Here is an 18,115-nt window from a genome sequence, read left to right on the forward strand (position 1 = left end):
TGCTCACCCCTCATTTTCTTTGTATTGGATGGCCGTATATGATTAACCTTTGACTTGATTTTGACTAAATCTCGTCTCGATGCGTGAAACCGATCTCGGGAAAGCACCTAGCGGAGGTGCCGACGGGCGGGGATTGTATGCATGTGAGAAAATGGAACATTCATCGGACCAGAAACAAGACCCCGAGCCCTTATAATATGCGAAGAGAGCGACCGCGGTGTTGTTATTAGCGGTGGTCCATGATTTGTATCGTCGCCAACGTTAGTACATCAGTTCAGCTTGTCAACCAGATCAGATGACGATTGCTAAGTGATATGATCGGCTGCATGAACTTGAACCAAACTCTCCGTGAAAACCGATCACCAGGCTCATCGTATTTGGTTTCGAGGAATCGGCACAATTTCATACGAGTGAGTGGCTCATGAAATCTCTCCTCAAATCGAAAAAGAAGCGACAGACGATACCCTTAGTTAACCATTTGCCTACTAGAACAGTACATAGTCCCATGGGCCGAGCAGCCAAACTACCACACACTCAAGAATCGATCTGGTCAGCTATTCTAATATAGTTTAATCAACTGCCTAGTCCATCCTCTAAGTAGCGCTTCACCCTTCAAGAACATTGGTCCGTGGTATAGTGTCGACAGACTCACATCTAATGTCGACAGAACGACTTGCGCCTACGCTTCTGTTTGATGGAGATACCTGATGAATTTGAGAATTTCCGCACAACGTTTGCTCGCGGCATTTAGGTGGGAATAAACAGTATCAAGACTCGAGAATTTGTCAACAAGAAAAATATAACTATAGGAAGTTCTTACGGCTATACGATCCACCGACCTTTCATCATTCATTCAGAAGAGGCTATTATGTAATTTACGCGTAGGGAACGAGACTGGTCTTCTCCAAATCCGTCGTCCTGTTGTTGAATACGTGGAAAAGGTGATCGCACGCCTGCCTGGATGATGGCCTCTCTTGTGGGGCAGTTTTCGTGCATTGCAGTGCGATTTCGAGCACTTGAAAAGCCGCATTCTCTTCCCTAGCTAAGAGCGGCCTTAATGCAGGGTCTATCAACTCTTCCCGAGCTGAATCTTGCGTCTCAATATGAGTCTCCACCCATCTGACCATGTCAATGTCTAAACCGAAAGATGCATCTGTTGGCATTTTCCCGCTGACGAGCTCCATCAGCACGATTCCCATACTATACACATCACTTTTCTCAGTTGCCTTCAAGGAGTATGCATACTCTGAGAGAAAGCAAAGCAGCAAGTAAGAACAGCCTGTACTATCTTTGCATTTATTAGGTCGAATGAAAATTTAGATTGGAACAGAACAATGCAGACTTTGGCAGCATCAATTTTTTTAAATACCTGGAGCAATGTAGCCGTACGACCCCGCGAACCATGAATTGGACTCTGTGTCTAGTGATTCATAATTCTCCACCAGCGATTTCGCGAGCCCAAAATCACCTAGGTGTGCCTCCATGTTGGAGTCCAGCAACAAATTGCTAGATTTGATATCCCTGTGAACGATCTTCGGAGCACAATCATGATGCAGGTACTCCACACCTTGAGCTAAACCCAGCGCTATGCGTAACCTTGCTTCCCAATCGAGGCTCCTCTGCTTCTTTGAATTCGCTGACTTCTGATGCAACCAATCCCATAGACTTCCATTCTCCATGTACTCATAAATTAGCAGATTGGAACCTGCTGCTTTGTTGCTGCAGTAGCCCATCAGTTTCACAAGGTGTCTATGCCGGACCCTGCCCAACGTCTTGACTTCCCTGACGAAGCTCTTATTTGACAGAAGATCTTCCCTCCACACTATCTTCTTAACTGCCAGCGTTTCCCCAGTAGGCATCTCAGCCCTGTAGACTTTACCAGATCCCCCCGAACCAATCATGAACTCATCACTAAGGTTGTTGGTGGCTTCCATAATATCTTCCCATCTAAAGTCTTGCTTGGCAGCGCCCTGGTGGAAGAGTAATCTCCGATGTGCCTGGGAAGAACTGGTGGAGGACGCACATTTCACTTCGTTGAATCTTTTGAAAGCCTCTCGCCTGCGCTTCAAGAACAGGGCAATTCCAAACACTAAAAGAGCAAGAGCTGCCAAGGTCGACACTGCAGAGATGATCACGACTGCGGATTCACTCAGACGTGGCTGGTTACTGGATATGAAGCTGTTGCATGGGACAAGAGGACTCCCACAGAGATGCAGGTTCCCTTGGAATGCATGAGCTGGCCACCGTGAGAACTGCTTCCCCAGTTTGCCCTGAAGCTGGTTGTAAGAGAAGTCAAGCTTGCCCAAGCTGCTCATTTCGCCAACTTCCAAAGGAATTTCACCAACCAGGTGATTGTGAGACATATCGAGTGCTTCGAGTTTTGACAGCATGGCTATAGAGGGTGGGATTTGGCCACTGAGATTGTTGTGGCTCAGATCAAGAATGGTTTGGAGATTCTGGAGTTGTCCTAGTTCTACAGGAATTTTACCAGTGAAGTTGTTTTCCGAGAGTCGAAGCTCATAAAGCTTGCCTAACTTCCCTATGGAAGAAGGGATAGGCCCAGAGAGTTGGTTGCGGTCAAGGTTGAGGACGTTGAGTGAGGCAAGATCACCAATTTCAGCAGGGAGCGTTCCATTCAGCGAGTTTCCATCAAGAGAAAGCTTCAACAGCTTGGAACATTCAGATAGCTGTGGAGGAACGGGGCCAGTAAAGCTGTTGCTCGAAAGCTTAAGTTCCCCCAACTGAGGCAAGCTGCCAAGCCACGAGGGGACTGGCCCGGAGAGAAGGTTATTGTTTAGATCAAGGTGGGTCAATTTCTTGCACAAGGAGAGCTGAACAGGAACCGGTCCAGTAAGCAAATTTCCGGATAGGTCAAGCAACGAGAGCTCGCGGATCTTCCCCAAGGTCCAGGGGAGACTCCCATTGAATCGATTGTTACCTAATCTGACTCTTTCCAGGAAAGGCGAATTACCCAGTTGGGGAGGTATTTCGTGCTCAAACGAATTATCTGTGACATCGAAAGAAAGGAAAGAGCGCGAGCTACACAAGGCAGAGACGCTGCCACTGAATCTATTTTTGAAAAGGTTGATCCTGGTCAGGTTCCTTAGATTGATGAGAGAGTCGGGAAGATTACCAGCGAGAGAATTGTTATAGAGCATGAGCTGCTTCAATGCCAGGAGATTCCCCAGTGTTGGGGGAATACCGCCAGACAGAGCATTGTCTGCCAAGTCCAGAATGATTAGTTGGTGGCAGTTGCCTAAAGCGGCGGGAATTTCTCCTACAAGCTCATTCTGCCTCAGGTGAAGGAGATTAAGTTGATGTAGCCTCCCAATGCTGTCAGGTATCCTCCCACTGAAGTGATTTCCAAAGAAATCGATCATTTGCAAGCTCGAGCAGTTTCCTATCTCCGTGGGGATCTCCCCACTTAAGCGGTTGTCGTAGAGATACAGCACCTGGAGCTCGCCGAGCATCCCAATCTCATGCGGCAGGCTCCCCCAGATCGTTGTGGTACAGAGCCAGGTTCTGCAGGCTGCTGAGGTTTGCTATGGATGTAGAAATGTTGCCCGCCAAGCTGTTGTTGTGGAGATAGAGATCTGTCAGGGCGACCAACTCATATAGCTCGATGGGGATGACGCCGGTGAGCGTGTTGTTGGAAAGGTCGAGCTGCTTCAGAGCACGGCAGTTGCTCAATTGGGGGGGAATGGGGCCAGAGAGCTGGGCCTGAGCCAGATACAGGTGCTCCAGATTAGTGGCATTGGAGCACAGGGCGGCGGGAATGGTGCTGGAGAGGTTGTTGTTGGAAAGAACCAGGTAAACCAGCTCCCCCATGCTCCCCAACTCCGCAGGGATGCTGCCGGTGAGCCGGTTCAACGACAAATCCAGATTCTGGAGCTTGTGCAGGCGGGCCAGGGATGTTGGGATGGGACCCTCCAGCTGATTCCCCAGCAAGTTCAAGGAGTGCAGCTCGCTTATATCGCCAATCACGTCGTCAATCTCCCCGGACAGGCTGTTGTTTGCCAGGTTCAGCAACTCGAGATTCCTAAGCCGGCCCAATTCCCTCGGGATGGATCCGTTGAGGCCATTGAGGCTGGCGGCAAACAGCGTGAGGCTGGAGCAGTTGCCCAGCTCGGGCGGGATGGGGCCGGTGAGCTGGTTCTCTTGCAGGCTGAGGTTCTGGAGCAGTTGGAGCTGTCCTAGCTGAGGAGGGATGGGGCCGGTGAGGCTGCATGAGGCCAAGCCAAGAGTAACGAGGTTCTTGAGGCCGCCGAAGGACGGAGGGATGGAGCCGGTGAGGGCAGGGTTGTCGCCGAGGCGGAGGACGCGGAGGGAGGAGAGGGAGCCGAGCTGAGGAGGGATGGACCTGGAGAGCTGGTTGGTGAAGAGGAGGAGGGACTCAAGGGAGGAGAGGTTGGAGAGAGCAGGTGGGATCGGTCCCGTCAGGCTGTTGCCGGAGAGGTCAAGGTGAAGCAGGTTCCGCAGGCGGCCCAGGGACGGCGATATCGATCCCGACAGAGAGGAAGCCGACAGGTTGAGGGCCACCACCTGTTGCTGAAGCTGATCACAGGACACGCCAGTCCACGTACAGAAATCCCGGTTGCTCGGAGACCAGTCGGACAGCACTCCCGGGTCTCCTTCCGCGAACGACGCCTTGGCCTCCAGAAGTATTCTCAGGGTCGTCTCGCCATGTCCCACCGCGCAGAACAACGCCAGAAGCGCGAGGATCACAGCAACCCAAATATCACGAGCTCCGCGAGGCATGAACAATATCGCCATTGCTTTCGCTCGGCGCAACGCGCGTCTCCTTCACTATATGCGTCGGTAGCAGAGCATGGAACACGACCGCGCGTTCCCGCCGATGGTTATGGCCGAGTTAAGCGCTCCTGCTGTGACCGGTGGTCGTTGGCTGGTGGAGGAAGGGGGATGGGAAGGGGTGCATGGATTCGAGTGCTTGCATGCGTTGGAGTTGGAAAGAGTTGGGTGTGTTTGCAGAGCCCTTAAAGACCGCCCTTTGCCTTGAAATCCCACACGGGGGCAGGCCTGCTCAGCTGTTAATGAACCGCCATGACTGACCACCCAACGGAGGAGAGAGAGAGAGAGTTAATGAGAACAGAGGAGGATGGGATTAATAAGGTCAAAGGCAGGATGGGTCTAATGTATGCATGCAGCGGGAAAAAGTCGTAATGGAATAATAGGAAAAGGAAGGGTTGCTACAGCTATCCAGTCAGTGACTAACTCCAAAACATGAAACCATATTTATAATATTATTAATTATTGATACGCTAACAATCTAAATTATTCATGAATTTGCACCAAGAGCGCGAGCCCACGCGGTGCTGATAATTGGGTTTTATTTGGGTTTTGGGTACTCCAACGTCCAAGTCCAAAGAACAGAGAAAAGGAAAGACGCAGTGGTTGAATTGCTGATGTTCTAGTTCTTTGCTGCTTCTGAGTGTGTTAGCTCCTGGAGTACCGAAACCTCCGTTCGAAAGAGAGCGGTTGAGTTGCCACTTTTCCCATTTCTTTAAACTTTGGCACGTATAGAATACCATAGAACGGTTTGAAAGGCTTCACCAAGTCAAAAGCAGACCCCACCACGTCCACATCCACAAACGATTCTTAAATGATTCTGGTGTGCGCGAGGTCGATGCATTTGAGCCCTTGATATTGAAGGGGTCTTGAGTGAGACCCATATGATCCGAGGGTCAGGATGCGCTGACCGCACATGCACCCGAAGCATCCTAAAATGTCTCACGTCGACGTCCTGTGATATTCCTTTAGTGTACCCTGCAGCAAACTTCCAAAGTACAACAAACTCCAACTCCACCATGAATAGGCCCCCCTCTCTTTATTGTCCTGCAAGTCTCTCCCCTTCATTATTCAGTGCTCACGACCATAATACCGACAAGTAACCTTTTCAAATTCCTGCTGGTTTCAGCTGCCTACTTAAACATTCTTTCTTCTTTTGTCCCTTTGATTGACTTCTTCTCTTTCTTTATCCTTTATCAAATCCTCTCCCCTTTGGACTCCCAGCTTCTCCATTGTCTGAGCTACAGTCCCTTTGATGCCCCCCTCCAACGCCACTAAATAGCTATAGTTGAAAGCTGTGATCCGATACGAATCAACTACTGCTTGGTCTAGAAAGGTAAAGTATTGTCTAGAAAAATGGCCTTTCCCAGAAATAGTCCAACCCAACTCGATTTGGCCCCGACAATTCCTATGGAAAATGCCAAATGCCAAATGCAACGCCTTTAGCCAGACTCACAAGTTGATCTCAAAATCATCATATCTCGAAAATCTTTCTCACTTCACCGATCATTAAAATTCCAAAGTTTGTCTTACCAACCCCTTTTGTTAACAATTTTTTCCAAATAGCTGATTCTAATCTTTAGCTAATCTTTACCAAGAGTATAGAGCATGTCAATAACTTTTGACACAAGTAGATAAGTTTCTACTCGGTGGCAGATACGAGATTAGACGAGGTGGGGAATTGAATACTATTTGGGAAGTTGGACTGAACCGGCCTATCAACCAAGTATTAACATGAATTTTTCTCGGGATTAACCCGAGCTTTTCACTCGGGAATCCAATTCAACTTCGGTACAACTATAAAGACACAGAACTGTGGTGATACAGTGGACAAGTAGCAGGCATATGATCAATCTCATATTGCTGATTTCAAAGGGAAACCATTTAGTGAAAATAATAATAATTCTTAGTAAAGCTTAAATCATGTTGAGTAGGAATCAAACTTCGACACTTAACGCTAGCAAAAGGTCAGCTTCAACCATTAGATTAAGCATACTAAAATGGTTATCATCTGGATTGGGCATATCGTCAAATAAAAATTTCAGGTCAAGAATGCTTGACCAGTAGATCTTTCTAGCTCAAAAGGTTCATCATTCACTAATGTAAGGTCATCATGGTGTATTAATGATTTGAATGACTGGGTTAAACAAAGGACGGACATGATACTATTCTAGCCAAAAAGAACAACAAAAGGCAATAAAGATCATTAGAATATTTTTAAAGAAAGGGGGATTTGGCTGGAGAGGATCAATCAAACTAGCCTCCATTTTGATTTCAATTATGGATGGTCAGTGTAATCCAAGGAGTTAGGCTGGTGCAATGGACTCCCATCCGTTTTGATAAGCACGGCGTGTTGGAATTGCCCCCAAAATCACACGGTGAGGATTCTCCCGACTCCCGTGACACCCTAATTAATGCCCAATCTAACCCGCCTTATCTTTTGTTCCGTTCGATGGGCCATGAAATATCATTAAGAAAAGCACAAGTTCCACAATTATCAGCAATAGGGCAACCAATCCAAGATTCCACTACAGCCCATGAAGCATTGGAACTATCCGATACGTGGCCATCGAGTAGGGGCAATTGCCATATAAAATTGCCGTAGATGCTCGTTTCCAACATGAAAATGACAACGCCGATGACGATGCCAATGCCCCCAATGTCTCTCTAATATGGACGAGATTAATATCAGCATGACCCAGACACTTCAAGTAATTAGAATAGGAGAAGAAAATATGACCCCTACAAAGGAAAAAAAAAATCCCCGAGGAGGATTTGTTTTGACTTGAGAAAGTACAAGAAAACGACTTCTTTCTTTCTTTATTTTTTCCATAAAGATTTAGCATATTATTTAAAATCATGTATAAGACACAAACCTAACACGAAAGCTGTTAACATTTGGCAGGAGATATTTCTCATGAATATTCATTCACTGGCTGTTTTTCGTTCCAAAAGCAATAAAATTCACGCCAACATCATCGGAAAGAGACCATCTTCCTGTCAAGGGGTTGTACACAAATCCAGCCATCTCTTTGACCTGGATGAATCCGAGGATGGACGACCGCATTCAGCCAAAGTATATTGATCACATTAAAAACAACTGAGGCAGGCGGAAGGATGTACAAGCATGCATTCGTGGCTTACACTGATAGAAGAACGTTGTAGGATCAATGCTAGCTCTTCAGGGGTAAGGAAACTCGACCACTGGTGTGTACCTTTCGGAAGCTGCAATGTTGAAACGGGAAGATGCATCGCTTTGTTAAATTTTAGGTACAACCGAGAAGTGATGTCTTCAGGCTAAATTATTTTCACAGTTCATAGTAAATTTATCAACCGATCAACCAACCATCATATCTAGAGGCGAACAAACTAGCTGAAAACTGCAAGTGAAACTGCTGAATTAAGAGAATCATCGTCCAGTTTAAATTTTGCAGTTATCTATGCAATTTCACCAAGGAGATCCATTCATATATATCTAGCTACTTAGGAGCTTCCTAACCCAGCAACAAAAGATGACTCGCTGCATCTCTTATTTTTGTCTAGACAAATATGAAAATTAAGAGCCAAGGCAAAACAGACCATTGTCTCCAATGCTATGTTATAATATAACATGCATTTTGAAATGTGTCGAGGAACAGCAGAAATTACTTATGAGTATAATCTTGCAATGGAATCAATAGTAGAGATGAAGACAGGGAGAAAGGAAAAGAAACATACCCAACGGAGGAGGTACTCAGCAGCAACAATAGCAGTAGCATAAGCTCTCATAGAACGGTTAATAGTTGAAATCACTATAGCTCCCTCAGGAATAGTCAATGCTGCGAGTGACTTACAGAACTCAGCAGGATCTGCTACATGCTCTATTACCTTTAGTCATTCAAAAGTGCACTTATATAAACCCTTTCATTATTTATCACATCAATAATAAAAAGATGTCCATCAAGCACCCATGCAAGAAAGTTAGATAGGATAGTGCTGCTGTAGCCTGAAAATTCATTCCATGATTGAACAGCAGAAAACTAGAAGGAAGAGAAAGTAATGAAGAAAATCTGTCTTGTCAAAACATTTGAAAGATCTAAGTTAACATGAAAGAAAAAGATTTGAAAGGAGTCAGGATGTGATTTGGGCAGAGAATAGATACCTCTAGAGAGATCACAGCATCAAACTTCCTCTGTTCTTCAACAAGCTTCTCTGCCAATTATTTGAATCACATAAGTTTTCACGACTCATGTTTTGACTGACATAATATTATGAAATACATTACGCTCTCTACAGTTATCCTCCTTTTTTCCTCCCTTTGCCAAGAAGAAAGGCAAGAGATATACAATCATGTTATGGCGATATGACTGCATGTGAGCCAAAAGACCCAAAACAACCCTTATACAGAAAAATTTCTAAAAGTAAGCCTCAGTCCCTGCCCAAGTGCCTTGTTAAAGCTATAGCACTTCTACCATCCCTATATTATACTGAAATTTAACCCAATGTTCTCTGTACTACTGCTTTTGAGTTCTGAAATTATGTACTCCAGATGTAAATCACCACTGTTATTTCAAAAGATATAGAATCCTGCCAAACAGTTACTATAACACTAAAGATGGTGATCCAAAGACCTTAAGCAGCTAGATAGAAGACTTTTGAAAAACGCAAGCTAATCTCAACCAAAGAAAGAACTACCTCTTTTTTTGGTCGAAAAAAGAAAGAAAGAGAGAACTATCGTAGAAAGAGAATTTTGTGCATCCGAATACCAATATATTGCCAACTACAGGACTTGCAAGTAGTAGGCATAATATATTTTGGATTTATGGCGATATAATCACCAACCATGATGTTATTATTTGAAGCTTCCAGCTAGGAATTCTTAATCATTTATTAGAATATTTTGGTCTTTGCATTTACAAATAATTATAACTATGAGGGGAGTCTCAGGACTGGACAAGGCAAAAACTTGACAGAAAAATGGAGTCCTCCTTTCAGAGGGAAACAATCCAACTAAAAAATGAAATTATGCATTAAATCTATGTGAATCACTACCAGAGGAACATGCTTGATCGAATTGTGAGATGAACATACCAGCTGTTGTACAGCAGTATTCAATCGTTGAAGTCACTGGATCCAAATCCTGTGTTGATAAAGAATATTACAAGCATCCAGATAGAAGTCGAAAGTTGATCATGATCAGTAACAAAGATTGCTTCAGCTAACCAAGAAATTACACTTTGTAATATCACTCAAGTCCAAATAATCATCAGGAAAAGAAAAATCTGTAATGAGCAATACTTATTTATGCCAAAACATTAAATGCCAACTAGGAAATCTGAAAAGGATTCACAGCATCAATCCAGAACTTAATTGTCAGTAAAACTTATCGCAGGCTTCATAGTGATTGACAGTGATAATCAAACAAGAACAATCAGAATACAAAGGCATTGGACAATAGTAAAGTGATTTGTGGATTCACAGTCAATCACACAATCTGCCAGAAAATTCTTGATAGCTGGAGTAACTCATAGATTAAGAGACTATTCCTGAGCATTGATTGGTGGCAACTTTAAAGGATTTTAAAGTATCTAGCTTGCTCTATGTTACTTAGAATCTTCAGACTGTATGCTTCAGTCTGAAACTTCACAAATAAACTGCATTCATAATGGCATCTGTAGGGTTTTTCTGTGGATTTTACACTGAGAATTAGATGAATTCAATGCGTGTATATATTAAAAAATGTTTTTAGAGCGTCAAGAAACTAATTTCTAAAGAATCTATTCTGAAGTAACTCTATCAGTAACAGAAGTTGATCATTGTAGTACTTATGCTGTGGAACTTCCATAAGAAAATGTTCATTTTGTGCTAGAGAAATGAGCATACAGCATGAATGCGTGCAATCTTGATGTTTTTGTCCACAGCATCCACACCTGTTACTGAAGCTCCCATCCTGGCCAACGGCTGAAAAGGCAAAAGACAACCAATAACCAATACACCTTTCCACTTGAACAACTGAAGATGGATTATGATGTCCAAATATACTGAAGGAACTCAAAATGCAACATACTTGGAATTGAAAGGAAACCAAAATCATGTTATTTCAATAAAATGAGTACACCATCCTCTCTACTGACTAAATTCTAACCATAAATTACAATTGTAATTCATACACCTTTTATGCTCCCATGGCAATGAAACAGAACTCAATTTACAATTCACACCAGCCATCACATCGGCAACAGTTGCTATACAGTACGATAGATGATTAACTGGCCACTTGCATGACTAGTAACAACAAGGCAAATATGTCCCCCTATCAAAATTATGATATCATTGGCAAATAAAAGCTTTCTTTACTTTGTTAAATAAATGCTGCTCCCTTCTTGCTTTTTCTATGACTCAAACCATCTGCACTAAATAAACTAAATACAGCACAAAACAAGCCTCGTGAGTGCAACAGTCCCCAAGTCAAATCCTCATGTTGCTCATCGAGCAAAACCAGCACCCTTGATGGTTGGGGACCAGCATTTTTGCCCAAAAAGACATTTTATCAAACAAACCCAACATATGGTGCTGCATTCCCACTGCCACATCACCATTGCTAATGACTCGTGTCCATATTCTTGATATTATTGTGATGGAAACTACCACAAAGTCCAGCTTCCGGCATTGAATGATAGAGATATCTAGATACAAGAACTATTGAAGAAATGTCACCATGGCCTAAGATGAACTCCTTATCTACTATTTAAGTAAAATGTTCACATTGTAACATAACAAAATCAGCCAATAGGATAGCGTGTGCAATTGATAGTTGTACACCTTTTCAATATAGAAAAAAAAAAAGAAACCTAGACCTCATTATTGAGTATGATACCATTTGCAGCTGCATACCATATGACTATGACAGAACTAAGTGTACTAAAATCCTCCAGTAGAGAAAAGGAGACAGATTTAATGGCTGCAGGTGCATCATGATTTCGTTATACAAGCATAAATAAGACCAACAAACTCGTTCAGTATTTGACACATCAAGCCTACAAACCCTGCTGTCTAGGACCTTCCAGAAGGTGGTTACTCCCATCTTCTATATAGCCATTCATGCCAAAGTAGGATAACAAGGAAAAAAAGGGACTTCATACCTCCGAAAGAATTCCACCACCACAACCAACATCTACAACTTTCAAACCTTCAAAAGGCCTTGCAGAGGATGGATCCTTCCTAAATCAAGAAAAGTCAGAAAAATCTGCAAAATATGGTTAGCAGGGACAAACTAATTGATTCTCATTCAAAAAAAAAAAAAATTATTGACAAAAGAAGAACAGAGTTCAATGTATCTGATGGAAGCCATGCTAAACAACTGAGTTTTAAGTCCTAGAAGTCTATCAACTGAAATGATTGCAGAAATTGCAATATTATTGAAGTTTTGTCTCAAGCTAATGAGTTTGACTGAATGTGGCGAACTTGAAACCTCATCCCCGTTATTAGGCATGAAGCCATTATATGCAGTAATTAAACTTGATCGTGCAAACAACTTGCTAATAGCAACAAATCACATTTGACATACCCGAAATGACGACAAAGAGTGGAGCGAATGAAAGCGAGTCTCGTAGGATTCATCCGGTGCAGAGGCTTGAAAGGGCCTTCGGAATCCCACCTATTCACAGCACGCAGAGAGACCAATTATCATCACATTTGCACAAGAAATCAACGCAACTTCTGCAGCAATCTCGTAACTTAAAAGCTATAAAAACTACGCATTTCAAAGACTTTGAATTTCTAATAGTTCCAGCAAAATCGAGGAGCCTCAACTCTTTAACTAACTTCAGCTAAGTTGCTTCAGCTGCCAAACGAGATGAAATGAAAAAAAAAATACAGAAGGCGGTGCCACTGCGATCAATCGCAAATGCACAATGCCGAATTCAGGCGAACCAAAGAAAGCCGCCAAATCAGGAAGATCACCGTTCACGAAAGATACGAATGGGCAATCGAGGAACTGACCATGTATCAGCGATGGCGGAGAACTTGGCCAGCTCGGGATCCTTCAGAGACGAGCGAACGGAGGAGCTCCCCGCATTATGCTCGAGCTTCCCGGAGCTTCCGGAAGGTCGAGGAGCCGGCGAGGCGGAAGCGGGAGGAGAATCGCCGGCCCCGGCCGCGGCCGCGTCGGAGAGGAGCCTCGAAGGAGCGAAGGCAGCGAGGGTCGGCGAAAGCGGCCGCGGATATCCCAGACGAGCGGGGACGGTGCGGACTCGGGTCAGGAGCTTCGACGCCATGGCGGTCTGCTTCAGCGCGAGGCACTCGACGGAGGGAAGGGAAGGGGAGCGGAGGTGCGTCGTGTTCGTTGATGAGAGAGAGAGAGAGAAGCGGTGACGGCGAGGGACGTGCGGGCCGGTGTTAATGGGCCTCGTTCAGGCCCGTTTCCGTTATGGACTAGCCCAATGGGTTGTTTGATGCATACTGCGGTTGCATGAAGGGGCGTAAAATGATAAAAATAGTATAATATGTGATAATACTTGAACTTTTAATTTTTCAATGTAATTCATGAACTTAAATCCAATGTGAAATTTCACTTCTGAAATTTTAATTTATTTGATATGATCTTTGAGTTTTTGGTACATGTTCAAATTAGTCTCTTGATTATGAATATATTCAATGTTATTTTTTCATTAATTGAACTTTGGGAGCAACATTGAATATTCTCATATAATCTAGGGACTAATCTAAACATGTACCTAACGTTCGAGGATTATATTGAACAAATTAAAAACTCAATAACGATATTATACATTGAGCTATAGTGCAAAAGCCACATTGAATAAGTCGAAAATTCTATGACTACATTGCATATTAGGTCAAAATTGGAAACTATTTGAGTCTTTATCAAAAGTGACTTAACAATATCACTCAAAAAGGGGGGAGGGGTTGAATAGGTGATTTCAATAAATTTAACTTTATAGTAAATTCAAGAGTCAATATCGATATTGGGAGGAACAAGTAAAACAGAGTATGAATATAAGCAGGTTTAGGTCATATTGATGTTATCAAGTTCAGTTTATCTATCGAGCAATGAATGAGTATCATTATAAAGTGTCTACTGGAGTTTAAATTTTAAACATGGGCAAACAGATTTGATAACTGTCCATGCAACTGGTTGTTTCTGGATTATTGGATATGATCGATGACTCTAATGAATATACTTTGACAATGATAGAGATGAAGACACTATAAACAAAAAACATTATTATTTTCTAAACTTGTTTGTGTACATTTTTCAGTCATAAATAATCCTTTCAGCACAAGTATTACCTGAAAATATAAAACACTGCTTGTATTTTTCAAGATTGATATAAGCTATGAATAGTTTTGTTGATTTCAAAAGATATTAGGAGGTTTTCTTAACAATTACCCTGCATGGTTACAATTATGCCAAATGGATATCTACTGTGGACATAAATTCATCATTCATGTCAAGACTAAGATTAATGGTCTTCTTATAACCGGACCACAGAAGATAAATAAAGAGTATGAATCAAACTTGATATCGTCTCTAGATTTTCACTTAGTGGGGATCCTTATGAACACCATTTGACATTTGGGCGACTTACAATCAAGATTAGTTAATTAGTTTGCACTATCCAAATTAGAACAAGTGATTTGAAAGAAAGAAAGATTGAGGATGAAGGTTGATGGTCGAACAAAACATTAGTCGCAATTTCAACCCTAAAAACAATCGTCGATTTCATTTGCTATTGCAAGGAAATTATTTCTCTCTCTCTCTCCGACTTTTTCATTAAATTATGTACTACTTGATCAGCATCAAATTACCAAAAGCCAATTAGTGACATGCATCTTTGATTTATTATAAACGCATACATAGTCCTTTAGTGAAAGAATGGAGAAAATCCTAAACATGTACACCCAATAATATGGTACCTGCCTTAGCACGGAGACTCTGATAGACAATATATTGGCTTTAGACTAAAACTACAACAACAGGATACAGCTTGTTCTAATTTCCCCTCATTTGTCATGTTGCTCCTCCACAGCATCCAAAAAACCAGTGAGCCGACGTGTCTCTCTCAACTTGCAGTTATTTTCGTTAGAAAGAGAGCAAGCGCCCTGCACTTTCAATGCAATCGTCCGACTCTTCCTCATGGACTTCAGCCGGCGAACTTCACCAGTAGTCGCCACAAGAACATTTCCCATCCCTGAAATGATGGAATCTCCTCACATCCCTTAAAATGATCTCCCTCTCCTCTATCTTGGAGATAAACTTGGTAGCTGTATGACAGTCGTTGCAAACTCTGAGGTTCTTGGCAACTCTGATGGTCATTCCCGGAGGAGTGTTCAGGATCCCAAAAGCTATAGCGAGTTTCTCACTGTGTCCACAAAGTAAGGCCTCTTTTTCCTCCTCGTTAACATTGTGCAGTACGCAGGAAGTATCAGGCACGTATCCTTCTTTCCTCATTCTATCTGACAACGTCTCTAAGAATCGGTGGAGCTCCTGACTTTGCGGATGTGACGATTCCCCTGCTATAAACTTGTGAACCTCATCACCAAACTCAATCCAACTGCATCCAGGTTCTTTTCTTACTCCCCTTTCCTTCATCTTCCGCCTGATATCCATTGCCTTGTCCCAAAGTCCTGCAGAAGAATAAATGTTTGACAGCAGCACGTAATGGCTAGCCACATCCGGCTCCAACTCAAGGAGATTCATAGCTGCAATTTCCCCAACCTCAAGATTTTGATGAATTCGACAAGCACCAAGCAAGCTGCTCCAGGCACCCGTTTTGTCATATTCAGATGGCATGGAATCTATCAACCGAAAGGCTTCAGCCACTTGACCCGCTCTACCAAGTAAATCGACAACACAAGCATAATGATCTGGCAATGGTTCAACTCCATATTCATCTTTCATACGGTAAAACAATCGCATTCCCTCTTCAACCATTCCAGAGTGACTGCATGCGGCAAATACGGCGATGAAGGTAACTTCATTGGGCATCACCCCTTGACCTCTGGCTCCATCCTCCACCATATTGTTGAATAATTGCAATGCTTCCTCACCCTTGCCATGCATGCCATAGGCCATTATAATGACATTCCAGTGATTATATTTCTAACCGGCATTTGGTCAAACACTCTTCTCGATAAGTACAAGCAGCCACATTTTGCATACATATCTACTAATGCACTTCCCACTGCAACATCTAATGCTAATGAATTTCTGATGGCATAACCATGGATCTCCTTTCCCTTTAGAATAGCAGCTAGTGAAGCGCAACCCGGAAGCACTGTCATTAAGGTGACCGAGTTCGGTTTCCAAGAATGTGCTTTTTCATCATTGCACATATCCTCCTCCTTGTTAGCATCTTTCCCTCTACTCTGCATCTCCATTAACAAAGCAAGCGCACTTTCATGGCATTCAGAAATAACAGATGCAGTGATCATTGTGTTCCAAGAAACTAAATCTCTGACTTCCATGCTGTTGAAGATAATTCTCGAAATTCCTATCTTCCCCATTCTGGCATACAAATCCATGAGTGCATTTTGCACATACATATCGCTTTGCAAACCCTTTTTTATAACATGCCCGTGAATGCTCTCTTTGACAGAGAATGCTTCGCAGCGTGCACAAGCAGGCAAGATGCTTGCGATGGTGGTAGCATTTGAACTAAGCCCCCAAATTGCTTCCATCTCTAGGAAGAGCATCAAAGCCTCATGATCCTGTTGGTTTTGTGTATAACCAGCAATCATAGCATTCCAAACCCCAATTTGCCTATCAGATAAACCGTCAAAAACTCGACGACCACTCTCAATCCGCCCGCAGTTGCAGTACATGTCAACTAAAGCACTGCCCACAAAAGAATTCCCAATCAAGGCCTCGTTCCTCAAGGCATAAGCATGGATTTCCCTACCTGCATTTGTCATCTGCAATTGGGCACATGTAGGAAGAACACTAGCTATCGTCACTCCATCAGGTCTAATTCCATCAAGAACCATGCGAACTAAGAGCATCAAAGCTTCCAAGAAGCATTCATTCTGGGAGAACGAGCTTATGATGGTGTTCCACGAAATCAAATCACGGTCTTCAAACGATTCAAACAAAGCCCTTGAGTCGCCCATCCTTCCCAACTTCGAATACATAGCCATTAAAGAGTTGCTGGTAAACGTTTTCCAATCCCCTTTCCTCAAACTATAAGCGTGAACCTGCTTCCCGAGCTTTAAGCCATCATCCACTTGCGGCAAGTTTGAGCAAGCGAGCGCCAGACTTACCAAAGTGAAGGAACTGGGCTCCAAATTTTCCGACACCATCGAACGAAAGCAATCCAACGCAAGAACCCACTCCTCATCCCGACAGAGTGCCGCGAGCATAGAGTTCCAAGAAACTTGGTCCCTCTCAGGTATTCTGTCGAACAGCTTAAAGACGTTCCCGATATCCCCGCACTTGTCATACATGGTCAAAAGGGTATTGGCAACGGTAACGGAAGATTGCTCATACCCAAGTTTAACCGCATGGGCGTGAATCTGCCTCCCGAGATTGAGGTCCCGGAGGCCCGCGGCGGCCTTGAGGACAGCAGGGAAAGCGAAGTGGTCGGGAGGGATACCGGCGAGAGCCATCATATCTCCGTAGGTGGAAATGGCCTCTCGGAAAAGATTTGACCTGGCTTGGGAGCGGAGGGACTCGATCCATGAAGAGCGAGGAGGGGTCGAAAGCGAAGGGTGCGGAGGAGGAAGAGAAGCAGAGGAGATGGGGAAGGTGTTGCTGGCTACTGGCGGAGGAGAGACGTGAGAGTGGTGGTGGTGGTGGGGTGGGACGATGGAAGAGGAGGCGGCGACGGGGTGAGTGGAAACGGGAGCGGGAATGGAGGACATGGCGGGGCGTTATTTACCGTTTGAGACGACGACGACGACGACGACGACGCTCTGGCTCTGCTCTGGCTCTGCTCTGCTTTCAACTGGATGGATAACATCCGTCTCCATTTGAACCAGGAGACAAGACGAGCAAATCCGTCTCCATTTGGACCGTAAGTTAAAGTGGCTAACTTGGGTATCACAGGCTCCGATTATCAAGTACATTTATACATACGATTGAAATATCCGACCGTATTCGATTTCTTTCCAAGACTGTCCCCTGACCCTCGGAAACTCCATACGTATCATTGCATTGTGTTTGCTTCTAAGTATCTTCTAACCACGTTGGGAAGTGAACATATCGAAGCACGGCTCATGGGTGATATCCGTTGCATCGATGCATCTGCCACATGGCCAAATCGACTCATAGCAATAGCCGACTCATATCCAAATCCAGAAAGTTGTTATTGTG

At 43.7% G+C, this 18,115-nt stretch overlaps 3 protein-coding genes across 3 annotated transcripts; all 3 read right to left on the reverse strand.

Moving 5' to 3' along the window:
* Positions 1 to 848: 848 nt before the first annotated feature.
* On the reverse strand, positions 849 to 4,773 carry LOC104440594 (LRR receptor-like serine/threonine-protein kinase GSO1). The gene is given in 3 exon segments (XM_010053499.3): positions 849 to 1,246; positions 1,370 to 3,495; positions 3,497 to 4,773. Coding segments are annotated over 3 exon segments (3,774 nt in total). The 3' UTR covers positions 849 to 875.
* A 2,745-nt stretch (positions 4,774 to 7,518) lies between these two features.
* LOC104440595 (ubiquinone biosynthesis O-methyltransferase, mitochondrial) lies at positions 7,519 to 13,143 on the reverse strand. Its single transcript, XM_010053500.3, has 9 exons — positions 12,787 to 13,143; positions 12,353 to 12,442; positions 11,928 to 12,006; positions 10,669 to 10,746; positions 9,877 to 9,925; positions 8,948 to 8,997; positions 8,524 to 8,673; positions 7,951 to 8,031; positions 7,519 to 7,843 (listed from the first exon to the last, which is right to left on the reverse strand). The coding sequence occupies exons 1-9, from the start codon at positions 13,059 to 13,061 to the stop codon at positions 7,736 to 7,738; spliced, it is 960 nt and encodes a 319-aa protein (XP_010051802.2). The 5' UTR covers positions 13,062 to 13,143; the 3' UTR covers positions 7,519 to 7,735.
* Positions 13,144 to 14,726: 1,583 nt separating this feature from the next.
* LOC104440596 (pentatricopeptide repeat-containing protein At3g57430, chloroplastic-like) lies at positions 14,727 to 17,931 on the reverse strand. Its single transcript, XM_010053501.3, is given in 2 exon segments — positions 14,727 to 15,897; positions 15,900 to 17,931. Coding segments are annotated over 2 exon segments (2,700 nt in total). The 5' UTR covers positions 17,665 to 17,931; the 3' UTR covers positions 14,727 to 14,962.
* Positions 17,932 to 18,115: the final 184 nt, after the last annotated feature.

Source organism: Eucalyptus grandis, chromosome 4 (genome assembly GCF_016545825.1).
Source record: "Eucalyptus grandis isolate ANBG69807.140 chromosome 4, ASM1654582v1, whole genome shotgun sequence".
NCBI lineage: Eukaryota > Viridiplantae > Streptophyta > Magnoliopsida > Myrtales > Myrtaceae > Eucalyptus > Eucalyptus grandis.

Excerpts from the sequence above, each read along its gene's own strand:
- LOC104440595 (XM_010053500.3), bottom strand. The coding sequence starts at position 13,061 with ATGGCGTCGAAGCTCCTGACCCGAGTCCGCACCGTCCCCGCTCGTCTG. Across the intron at positions 9,926-10,668 it reads AGATTGCACGCATTCATGCT|GATTTGGATCCAGTGACTTC; the intron begins GTATGCTCATTT and ends TTATCAACACAG. Across the intron at positions 8,674-8,947 it reads ATGCTGTGATCTCTCTAGAG|GTAATAGAGCATGTAGCAGA; the intron begins GTATCTATTCTC and ends GAATGACTAAAG.